The sequence below is a fragment of the Chenopodium quinoa genome, unplaced genomic scaffold (assembly GCF_001683475.1).
Source record: "Chenopodium quinoa cultivar QQ74 unplaced genomic scaffold, ASM168347v1, whole genome shotgun sequence".
Taxonomy (NCBI): domain Eukaryota; kingdom Viridiplantae; phylum Streptophyta; class Magnoliopsida; order Caryophyllales; family Amaranthaceae; genus Chenopodium; species Chenopodium quinoa.
The window spans coordinates 577,937-590,267 of NW_018743108.1; the positions used below are offsets into that span (position 1 = coordinate 577,937).

Below are 12,331 nucleotides of genomic sequence, written 5' to 3' on the forward strand. Positions count from 1 at the left end.
GGTTAATCCTAATAATGATTGCATGTTAGTTAGAAAGCGCACATGAATACGATCAGCATAAAGTAGAGGCCTATTATTAGGGCAGGTTCAATCTTTTTTAGATTGGATTTGTACCTTCATCCACAAACTACCAATCATGGTTCTAGACCTATTGGAGTTGCAACCTCTTGGATCGTTAAGGGGTGTAAACTTCACCTCGTGAACGGTTTACAAGTCCCTTTGGACGCCACCGCAAAAGAGGCCTTCAGTCATTAAAAGGAAAGCACAATCCTTGGCAAAAAAAATCAATTAATCAAACCTCCAAAATTAATGACCATGGCACCTGAAAATAACTTTATAATAAACACAAAAAGTAAGTGCAAAACACAAAAAGTAAGTACTAAACACTATAATGTCTTATGATTAAGAAAGTTCCAAGAATTATAGTAACATAGGCATATAAACTAGCAATTCATGCTAGGAAAAAGCCTTGACTCCTTTTGGTTTTCTTGATTGTAAAAAAATACTATTTACCTGGTTGTTAAAATTAACTAGAGTCCTCTATTTGCAAGTTGCTGCAATAAGTCCCTTTTAAAAGCCTCCATTTGCTCTTCTTGTTGTTTTTTGTACTCCTCTAGTTCTTGTTGTTGCTTTTGCTGGCTTTCTTCTAGCTCTTTAATCTTTTTTTCTTATTCTTGAATTTTTTCTTGTTGTTCCGATACAAGTTTGTTTTGATCTGGTTGTTGTTTGTTTTTACAATAAGCCCGGATAGCAGAACCTTTTCCACGAAAGTGACCAGACCTTGAACCTAAAACTTGAATCAATATCTCCTCTTGAGTCATTGAATCCCCTACCTTAGAAACAACATCTTTCATTTTATCCTGAAAGATATAAAAAAATCCAGAATAGAAAAACATCAGATTACATTAAATCATAAATTAGAAAGTCATTACTTTAGTAGGACATACATGTACTTCTTTTGAGCGTATCCCATCTGCCCGTTCTAGCTCGCCTTTCCCATTATAGTGTGTGTGTTCAATAAGCCATATTACATCTGCAGAAGGCTTTACATTTCCATTCTCTTTCGTCTACATATTCAAAGATCAATAAGACTAATTTTAAAGATAATGAAAGCAAAAGAATTTACTTTTTTAACCCATACATGAAATCAATCTTACCATTACATCTTCTACTTCCACAAAAGCCCAATTTCTAGTTGTATGAATACATCTATTGGTAGACAGTCGATTCTTAGAGTTCCTTTCACTTACAAGCTACATGAGTAGTTTTCACAAAAAAAAGGTAGGTTATTACTTATAGAATGCTGACTAATTTAATGCTTTTGATTAGGAAAAATTACCTTAAATTCAGGTGATCCAAAATGCTTTACACAAGATTTCCATTTCTGTAAGGGTACATCAGGGGGAGGATTCTTTATAAGCTCAGCATCATCTTTTCCACATTTGGGACTCTTGTAGTAGTAATGTAGCCGACATTTCCACAACCTATATAATCGCTGCATGGTGTCGACAACAAAACCGTACATCTTCAAAGTCCGGCTAGATTCAATTTCAAACTTGTCCTACAATGTAAAAACAATATAAGTAATAAATAGTTAAACAGAATTTACAACATTATGGTATTCCTTTTTTTTATCTTAACAACAATTATCAAGTTAATGTGCTAGTGTTATCTGTATTTCTTTCCACATACTTTCACCAGCAACTGAAAAAGCTCCCTGCCAATTTCGAACATCCAATGGGGCTTTAGTTCTGACCACACGACCACACTCATTCACTAGGTGTCTTGCATTTTCTCCAATTGCACGATCAATTTCATCAGGGATGTAAACTGAAAGTTTAGAGCCTTTTCCCTTGATTTTCATGTCAACAACATAACTTTTATATTTTCCCCTGTTTCCTCTTCCCCTTCTCTTACTTGTACCTGTTAGCATATAATAAAGTCTTACAAAGTATTCAAGAATTTCATAAAATCTACACATGTTATTAACTTTAAAATTTACCTTGAGTTGCGTCTTCTAAATCTTCCATATTATCAATTTCATTGGCTTGTACTTCTTCATCATTTATATTTTCCTCCCTTGGCTTAGTGGGTTTAGGAATTGCAGCTAAGTTCACTTGCAAAGCGTTTACAACTCTTGATGTTAGCCTATTGGATCTCTTTCTCATACCAAGTGCACCTAAAACCAAATCATGTTAACATGTTTGTATTTATGAATCAAATATGGTTTAATATTGATTATTATTTTAAGAAACTTAAACACTATTAACTTACCTAAAGCTGGAATGAAACCTTGAGATAAATCATTTGCTTCATCATTTTGGATATTCTCTACATTATTATCAGGGGTTTGGACATAACTATCACCCTGAGTTGGAGACTCTATCTCTCTATCTATGTCCATCATAGTAGATGGTGCTCGTTGTCTCTCTAAATCTGTAAGTATATAAATAACTAGTCCCTATTAACTAAATGTAGCAAAAAAAAAATTCGGCATTCTCAATTGAATATTATAGACAGAAAAAAAAGGATATTATTTTTTTAATTTAAAACAGAATGTTACAGTATGTGTACAAAGTGTCTTACTTCTCAGAGCCATTTCAATTTGTCTGTCCCTTTGAGATGGACTACCAATTCGACCTTTGTTTCGATCGGAGACTTTTCTCATTATTGTTCCTTTATTTACAAACAAAAGATATCACTATATATGAGAATTAGAGCCAGACAACGTTAGAACATAATTTTGCTTACCTTTTTCTACCACATAAGCACCATCTTGCATGTGACGTTGGGTAAGTCGATTAGCTTGATTTAGACTTTGAATCTTCCAGGTGCAATAACAAGATTACCCGTACTCTTGCCTCCTCCTCTTCTTGGCATCTTTTTTGTACTGACGGTATTATCTTCTTATTCCTACACCAATAAAAATATAGCAGTACTAGTAGAATTTTAAAAAAAAAAACCTGTTAATTGATGCTTAATACAAATTATTAAATCAATAATACTTAAATCTCATGTTAGTGTTCTTACAAGTATATTCATTTTTTAGCAAAGTAAAAGTATTCTGTTTACCAAAGAAGATGATCAATTACAGTCCAAAAGGTCAAAACATCCAAATCAGCATATCACAATTAAAACTTGAGGCAAAAAACAAACTACACTAAACAACACCAAAAGCATAGCATAATAAAACAAAAAAAACATGGAACAATAAAGTTTACTCATGATAAATTAAAACGAAGTAGTCACTTATGTGTCAGAATCAAACTCCTCTTCTTTTTCTTCACTTGAGATGTCATCAAACTGTTCAATTTCACCGTCATTTATAAAGTCATAATCTGCCTTGTACTCCTCCATGAATTTTCTTACCATTTCAACAACCTTTGAATCTCGTTCAATCACAAATGTGTCTGTAGATAACACCAAATTAGCAACATTTGAATCAGAAGTAAAACATTGCTCTTGCATTTCTCCTTGTTGAAATGCATCCACATCCACTTCATTATGAACATCGACATCATCCCCATCTTGTCCATTGACACCAGCACTAAGCATATTATACAAATCCCTTGGAAGTGTCTTAATAAGGAACTGCCAGTCTTTCTCTCGCGGGTCATCAACAAAAAAAAACATGTTCAACTTGTGACTCCAATACAAAAACTTCATCAAACTTTAAGGAACTCATCTTGTTTACACTTATATATCCAAATTCATCTACCTTAAACCCTCTACCTTGGCATCCAACATCATACCAATTACATTTGAAAACAAATACACGATTTCCTTCAGGGTAATGCATTTCAAATATGTCTCCTAAAATACCATAATATTCTTTATCAGAGGTATCATCTCCCCGGACCATAATGCCACAATTCTGAGTTTTCCTATTTTCACAACGATCCTTGCTGTGAAATCGAAAACCATTAACAATGTAACCAGTGTACCGCCTAACAACTCTTGAAGGACCACAAACCAAATTATACAAATCATCATCGACATCTCCTTTTTCATGCATATTTCGTACCTAAAACAAATAAAAATACTTATACTAAGAAAGTCACGGCATTTAAGTACTAAAATAATCAATAATAAACATCAAAGAAAATGAATGAAAAGTATGTACTATAAAAAATAGCATACATGCTGATAATTCCATTTGGAAAATTCTGCTTTATGCCTTCGTTCTATATTTCTTGTGCACTCCTTTTCCAACTCTAGCTTGAGCCTCCTGTAGAAATAAATTTTAAATTAAAATATACAATATTGGTGAACATAGAAATATAATCAAGAGGATTAAATAAATTTAGACAAGAATGCAAGAACAAGTATAATTTTTTTTAAAGAACTTACTCAACAAACTCAATAAGCTCATCACAATTATGGAGAATATAAGAATGAATTTGATCACACTCCTCAAAACTGAGATGTACAGGAACACCCTGTCCAATATAATGACCAAGTGGTCTAAATATCTCAAGATTTGAAGTCCTGGTACCTTCAACAACCTCATCCCCATCATCATCATTTCTTGCTTTTCGATTGAACTTAGTATCAATGTCACTCATATATCTTGAGCAGAATGTTAAGCACTCATCTGCAAGATAACCTTCGGCAATAGAACCTTCAGGATGTGCTCTATTTCAATGTAAGCTTTTAATGTTTGGATGTACCTAAAGGTTAAAACAAATTTTAAAGTTATTACCAAAAAAGAAAATTAAACAATAAAATATTATAAAAGTGGGCTACCTCTCTATAGGAAACATCCATCTATATCTGACAGGTCCAGCAATCTTAGCCTCTACCGCCAAATGTATAACTAAATGCACCATCACATCAAAGAAAGCAGGGGGAAATACCATCTCTAACTTGCATAATGTGTAAGGAATTTGCTGCTCAAGGGTTTGCAGCTCACGAATACTTATACTTTTGGAGCATAAGTTCCGAAAATAAGAACTTAATTCAACCAGAGGCTTATACACTTGTTTTGGTAAGAAACCTCAAATGGCAAGGGGAAGCAACTGCTCAATAAACACGTGATGATCATGGCTTTTCATACATGAAAACCTTTTTCCCCCATCTTTCACACAACGCAAAATGTTGGATAAATATCCATTCGGAGATTTTATGTTCCCAAACATATCACATATGGCAGCTTTGGCATTTTGGCTCAAACAGTAGCTTGCAACAAGCACACGGACTTTGTTTCCATCTAATATAGGGTGCAACTCCTCCCTAATCTTCATTTTCACTAAATCCACTCGAGCCTTCATGGTATCTTTGTTTTTTCCTTTTATTTTCATTTAAGTACCCAATATATTATCAGACACATTTTTTTTGATGTGCATAACATCTATGTTATGGCGGAGTTTTAGTTTTCTCCAATATGGTAGTTCAAAGAAAATGCTTTTTTTATGCCACCAGTACGAACTACTAGAGGAATCCTTTTTTCTCTTTTTAGAAGGTTTTCCAAAATCAGCCGGTGTGAAGCAACTACAATGTTGCAACACTTCATCCCCGCTTAAAGGCTTTGGTGCACGCCCCCTTTCTATCGTATCATCAAAGGGTTTACTCCACTTTCTCTACTTCTGACTAAGTGGTAGCCAACGATGATGACGTAGATAGCCACCTTTATGCATCAATTTAGTGCGATTAGTTTCCTTGAGGAAGCATGGGCAAGCGAAATTACCTTTAGTACACCAGCCAGACAAATCACCATAAGGGGGAAAGTCATTAATTGTCCACAAAACAGCAGCACGCTGTCTGAAATTTTCCTTACAATATGCATCATAAGTTTAAACTCCCTCTTCCCAAAGCTCCTTCAATTCATCAATTAGTGGCCGAAGATACACATCTATATCCCTTCCGGGATTTGTTGGTCCTTGTATAAACAAAGTTAACATAAAAGAATGGGGTTTCATACATAACCAAGGAGGTAAGTTGTAAGGAATGAGAACCACAGGCCATATACTATATGGCGAATTGGGAAAAGGCTGAAAACCATCACAAGCTAGCCCAAGCCTTACATTACGTGCATCTGATTTAAACTCATTGAACTCTTCGTCAAATGATTTCCATGCAACTGAATCAGCAGGATGCCTCATAATATCATCATCCTCTCTTTCTAATTTATGCCACTGCATATCTTTAGCAGTTTTTCTTGACATATACAACCTTTGCAACCTAGATTTCAATGGAAAATACCGTAGATTCTTGTGAGGAACTTGTACTCCCTTAGAAGAGCCTTTTTTATTATCTGTTTTCCACCTTGACAAACCACATTTAGGGCACTTGTTCAAATTTTCATGCTCTTTCCAGTAAATGATGTAGTCATTTTGGCAAGCATGAATCTTTTTATAATCAAGACCCAAGTCTTTGATCAACTGTTTTGCCTCATAATAGGAATTTGGAAGAGTAGTACCCCAAGCTTGGTGCTGCAACTTCAGTAAATTGTCAAAAGAGCTATCACTCCAATTATTGAGAACCTTCAAGTGAAGCAACTTCACAATATATGACAACTTTGACATTTTAGAGCCATCAACTGTCAAAGGCTCTTGAAATTCTTTAAGAAGTCGGTAAAACTTTATAGCATCTTCATTAGGTTCTGCATGACTATTCTTAGTAATACCTTTCATGTTTTGCACATCGTTCCCTAAATTCATGCTAGTAATGCAACAAGCATCTTGTAACATATTAAGTTCACTATCATCGTCATCATCTAAATCATCATTTTCATTGACACTTTGTAAAATTTCCCCATGATATTTCCATAAGGTATAGTTCTCATACATCCCCACTTAAGTAAGTCTGATCTTATATCACATCTCTTTTTACAAAATATATTTCGACACTCATTACAAGGACATCTAATAGTCTCATCTATTCTTACATGGGAATAGGCAAAATTTAAAAAGCCATCAACGCCTTTAACATAATCAGGAGACGATCGATTTATTTTTTTCATCCAAGTCTTATCCTAATCCATCTCCTAGTACTCGAAAAAAAACATGTAGATTAATAACACAATACAAGGATATAAATTTATAAATTATAGAATTAAAAAAAAAAACAACCATTTTATAAATTATAGAAATAAAAAAAATAAATAAATAAATAAACCCACAACCCACAACCTGCCCCTCAAAAACAATGGCCCTACTAGATTAGCAGATTCAGCTCATCAAACAATTTCTCTAATGACTAGTGGTGGATTAGATATAAAAACCACTAACCGCATTGTATTAATAAGCTTTGGAAACTTAGGCTTGCATTATGTTCTGCTCATATATGTACTTTGGTTATAATATTCTTACTCACTTTGTTTTTGTAAGTAACAATATTCACTAATGAATAACAATATACTCAATTACTCACTCCGTAGACACTTTGAAGGCTTGAAGCTACCAGCATACTGACACACGTACTACTTAATGCACCCACCAGTGTTGGCAGGAAGTTGGCAATCGTCAATGACTATAATATAAGCTATGACTATATTATGGTACGATTCGTCACAACTTATACAACGTACTAAGGTTGCATATACATTCAATTCATTGATTCAATGCCATTACCGCCTTACCGTACACCACAACAACATAAGCTAACTCAACTGCAAACCTCACACCCACCTTAGGAGGTTTTCAATAATCACCCCAAACTAAACTGACAATTCAACCAACAACCCAACAAATAGGAAAAACGAAAACTACAACGGCAACCCAGAAATTCATATGAAATTAATTTTCAATGACAAGCTAATTTGAATGTAATATCATGCAACACATATTATCAACTATAAATTGAACTCAACTTCCACTTAGAAATAACCTTTGCCATCCAACAATTACAATAATTATGAAATTAACCCTTAAAATTATACCGAGATTGGTACCCAGATGCTCGTAACAACTAATAATCCTCTACTAGTAAAATTCTTCAGATCTAACCCTTCAATAAACCATAAAATTGAACCCATCATTTTTTTAAAACCCAGAAATTAAATTGAACCCGACAAAATTAAGACCCTAAAAATTGAACACAACAATTAAAAGTTAGAAATCTTACATGCAAAGGCCAAGTAGTGTCGCCGGAGAAAGGATGCGTCGCTGGTGAAGTCATTCACTATAGCCGCCGCCGAAGAAAAATGAAGGGCCGAAAATGAAATGGCATGCGTGAGGTTCTTGAGTGGGAAAGTAGTCTGGGGTATTTTTGTTCTTAGAATAAGAACAAAATGAAATAAAAAAGGGTGGGAATTGCGTGAGGTTCTTTTGTTTAATTTGGCTATTTGTTTTTTTATTAATCTTTGATATATTGTTGGCAATGACTATTATTGTTGTTAAACATATTGATCATTTTTTACACAACTACACTTGTTACAATACTCGAGACTTTATTTTTTGCAACTACTGTTGTGGCTATACATTAAATTTTTTTTTAACGACTACTTTCGTTGCAAATCATAGTTTTTAAATTTTTACCCCGAAATTTTCATTGCCCGCACTAATGGTTGTTGGAGGGAAACGAAATTTTTATTTTTTGCAACAAAATTTGCAACGGTATAATTGTAGTCGTTGCCAAAATTATATTTTGCAACGAAAAACTTTAAGTCGTTGCAAAAACTTGTTGCAATAAATGGTTTTTCTTGTAGTGTATGTAGTGAAGCTTTCATTCTCTTTGTGTTTGAAAATAGAGAGTTCATATTCAGAGGTCTTAGCTTGGATGTTACACTTATAACAACTCATAAAACTTTCAGTAATATCCTCCTAAGTTGCAGTATGCTAGGAATCTAAAGAGTAAAACCATTGTTGACAAGCATGCTCCAAGGAACGAGGGAACACGGTAGGGAAGAGTGCTACATCTAATCCTTTGAGGGCCATATTTGCAGAAAAAGCCTTTAACTGAAAACATAGGGTTATCTGCCTTGATAGCCAAAGAAGTGGCAGGTTTTTCCACGTAGGTGAAGTCCTCAAACATCTTGCTCACTTGTTCCTTTATCTTGTCCATTGCAGCCAAAGAGACATTAGTTTTCTCCATAGTGTAGTCCTTAGTGATGAGTGTTTGCACCATAGCAGCAAGTGCTTTAAAGGTCTTGTTGAGGCTCTCAACGTCTTCCTTAGTGGCCATTGGAATGAATTCAAAATGAACTGGATATGAAGGTGAACTCTATGGAGATGATTGCGGTTGTTTTCCTGTACGCCTCTTAGGTTTAAGAGGTTGTTGGGGAAGTAAATTGAACCGTAACAATATACCTCGCTGCTCGACCAAGAGCTGTAACATTGAAATAAACGCACCTTTAATGACTACACTCAACCTTGACCCATCCGGAAATAAAAAGGAAAGAAAAAAAAAGAAAAAAAAGTTTTTTTTATACGTGGAAAGAAAGAAGCATGTATGGGAGGATACCATCTGACTTACTCCTAAAAAAGGTGAAAAAAATACAAGACTCTCCGAATGTACGATCATGAACAAAATGGTGCATGACTCAAGGAAAAGTGTGTAAAGGTTGTTATGACTTGTGAGTGATTAAGTGAGGTTGTAGACGCGTGTAATGACCGTACAGCTAAACATGACACCAAACCAGACATACGAACCACATACGTACACACAATGAACAAAAGTGGACTGACATGACACTTTTTCTGGGGCACAGTATCACGATACAAACTGTCGTGACACAGTGCAGTATACCGCCAGACGGTACAAAGCGCCGTGTCACGACACTGCAAACTGTGGCGCGGCAGAGCAGCTGTTACACGGTGCATAGTTACAGGTCAAGTTTTGTGAAATTTCCAGATTTTATTCAATTTTAAGTCTGTACTAATTACTATGTGGAAATAAAAACCCTCGGTCATAGTTTAGTCCAAAAAAAATGAACAAACACATGTGGGGTTAGCACCAAATAAACCACTTAGCATTTAGTCACAATGATACAAAAAAAGTTCGCAACCTAAGGTCAAGATCTATGTTCGAATATGGTTAAGTTTTTAGGTGTCAAAGGTTACCATGGTTTAGAGTTTGGAAGCATTAGCAAGGTAGCCTCCCTTGAGGGTGTATGCCAACACACGGCTACACGAGTTCGTGATGAAATCGAACTCGATTCCATGGTTTAGGTGGATTTAATAACTTGGATGAACCCTTATTGCCATTAAATTTTTTGGGTTGATAGAGCTTAAATTCCACGAGGCTAAGAAATGTGTGTAACGCACACATTTTTTCAGAAAAATCGAAGGAAGATGATTGTGAGAAGAGAAATGAAGCAACTGGAAAGATTTCAGGACTGACGCGACACGGCAGAATGTACCATGTCACGGTGCTGAACATCGTGTGATGGTGCTCTGCACCGTGACATGGCAAGTTCTGCCGTGGTGCGGCAGTCAGGAAATCTAACTGGTAACTTTTTTTTCTTCTTTCGCGATAAGGTTATTCAATTTTTGCTACAGAATAGACCTGAATGCGACGTTAAAATGTCTATGCTTATGCAAAAATGCTAAATTAATCACCGGAATACGATTTAAGAATTTTTCAAGTCTCATCCACTCATCTCAATTAAATACCGAAAACTCAAATCGATAAATAACCAAGAATCCTCCCCAATGGAGTCGCCAAATTGTAAGCGTCGTTTGAAGTGCCCGTGTGTTAGCCTATTTTGAATATGCTCGGCACTCATAGGAAGTGGAATTGACATAATACAGTTAGAGACAAAAAAAAGTCGGGAGCCGCAAACAAGTTTTTAAGAAAATTGTAAACCGTTCACAGATCATAAAAGGCAACCACGATAAAGGGACAACGATAGGCAACAACGATTGACCTGTGAAGGTTACACCCCATTCATAATCCATGAGATTACTAACTCCATATGGTTCGAAACCACGAAAGGAGGATCTAGGATGATGGTACGAAGTGAGTCACGGAGTCACATTCGCTTGTATTGGCCTCTACTCGATTCTTATTATGAAAAGTGATTCATGCGATCTCAAAGGCATGCAAAAAAATATTTCCTTCGCTCCTAACTATTATTTCGCTAAATTGGTTGAATATTAATGCAACATATAATTCTAAAATATTTGTGATCACTTTGATTAAATAACAAGATTAAAAAGGAACCTAAACCGGTCGTCAGAATTATCTTATTAGTCGTAATTTTCAATAACATTATTCCCTTTAAACAAGCAATATGGTGATCAATAAATATATAATAGAATAAACATTAATTTTTGAAGCAATTTCACCATAATCCAACAATATAAAATCGTTAGAAAAATAATAGAAATAAAAGGAACATGATTCATTACTTTGATTTTGCTTGCTTGCAACTATAAAACAATAAACGAGTTAGTAACTTTAAGGAAATAAATTAAACAATAAATAAAATTAAATTAAATAGAGTTGATTTTGGGCCAAACCCTCAAACTGTTCTACCTTTCACACCATGGTTTAAGGACAAAACCTCGGGTAAAGTATGGACTCCTTAGAGTGCTTAAATGAAGTATTTTGAAGAATAAGGTAGGCTAGTTTTTAGGCTAGAGCATAGAAGAGAGAAGAGAGAATTAATTGATGCTTCGAACTGCAGAAATGAGGGGGGTATTTATTGGGAAAATGAATAGAGGGAACACACAGAACCCTAAAAAGATAAAACCCTAAAATTGGTTGCCGCGACATGTTAGCATATTGTCGCGACATTGCAAAATCTTGCGTGACACGGGAAATTGTTGTGTGACACGGGAAAGTAGCAGCCCTAAAATGATATAAACACGTTCAAGTTGTACGAGGAGAAAACACGGGAAATTCCTGTGTCGCGGCATGTGCACCGTGACACGGAAAACTATGCCGCGACACGGAAAATTCCACCGTGGCGCGGCACATGATGCTGTGACAGGGTGGACTTTTTTTTATTTTTACGTCTAAATTAATTTTAACCCTAATTACGCTCAGCATTTTTAAGTGCCTTTTTATAATTTCAACTATTTATGTTTATTAATTGGGCTAAATTAATAAATAATATGAAATGAATAAAAAAGGTTTGGACCAAAATATAAATTGGACTATGCTTTAATTAAGATTAGAACTAATCCATTGACTGCTTAATAAACTGAGTTTGATTGAACATGGGCTTAAAGCACTCCTGGGATTAAACACTCGACCTGACCAATAATGGCGGTGAAAGATTGTTCATCATCGGGTTTGGTTTCGGGGAGACATTTTTAGCTGTCTACAACTATAAGTTGACCAACTAGGTCGTTCAATCTGGACCGTCTGTATGCGTTTATAGAGCAATAATGTGTCACCCAAATCGGAGATGCTCTCTGCGACGTATTAACCCGAATGGGTGTCA

At 35.2% G+C, this 12,331-nt stretch overlaps 1 protein-coding gene across 7 annotated transcripts; it reads right to left on the bottom strand.

Moving 5' to 3' along the window:
* Positions 1 to 206: 206 nt before the first annotated feature.
* LOC110731946 lies at positions 207 to 8,387 on the bottom strand. Of its 7 annotated transcripts, none has more exons than XM_021911863.1 (9): positions 8,065 to 8,369; positions 4,496 to 4,670; positions 4,141 to 4,228; positions 2,752 to 4,024; positions 2,587 to 2,676; positions 2,275 to 2,436; positions 2,003 to 2,179; positions 1,693 to 1,923; positions 1,426 to 1,561 (listed from the first exon to the last, which is right to left on the bottom strand). In XM_021911863.1, exons 4-9 carry the CDS (start codon positions 2,780 to 2,782, stop codon positions 1,551 to 1,553), a joined length of 702 nt encoding a protein of 233 aa, XP_021767555.1. In that variant the 5' UTR covers positions 2,783 to 4,024; positions 4,141 to 4,228; positions 4,496 to 4,670; positions 8,065 to 8,369; the 3' UTR covers positions 1,426 to 1,550. The 7 variants fall into 7 exon arrangements, 5 of the variants coding, with proteins under 5 accessions (XP_021767552.1, XP_021767555.1, XP_021767554.1 ...); XM_021911862.1 differs by having other exon boundaries at positions 4,351 to 4,670; XR_002513372.1 differs by lacking the exons at positions 2,587 to 2,676; positions 2,752 to 4,024; positions 4,141 to 4,228; positions 4,496 to 4,670; positions 8,065 to 8,369 and adding exons at positions 207 to 332; positions 514 to 860; positions 948 to 1,067; positions 1,158 to 1,253 and having other exon boundaries at positions 1,340 to 1,561; positions 2,275 to 2,430.
* Positions 8,388 to 12,331: the final 3,944 nt, after the last annotated feature.

Coding starts and splice junctions, on each gene's coding strand:
- LOC110731946 (XM_021911860.1), bottom strand. CDS start 1,773: ATGAGTGTGGTCGTGTGGTCAGAACTAAAGCCCCATTGGATGTTCGAA. Junction 1,562..1,692: donor TTTTTCAGTTGCTGGTGAAA/GTATGTGGAAAG, acceptor TTTACATTGTAG/GACAAGTTTGAAATTGAATC. Junction 1,068..1,157: donor TGGAAGTAGAAGATGTAATG/GTAAGATTGATT, acceptor TTGAATATGTAG/ACGAAAGAGAATGGAAATGT.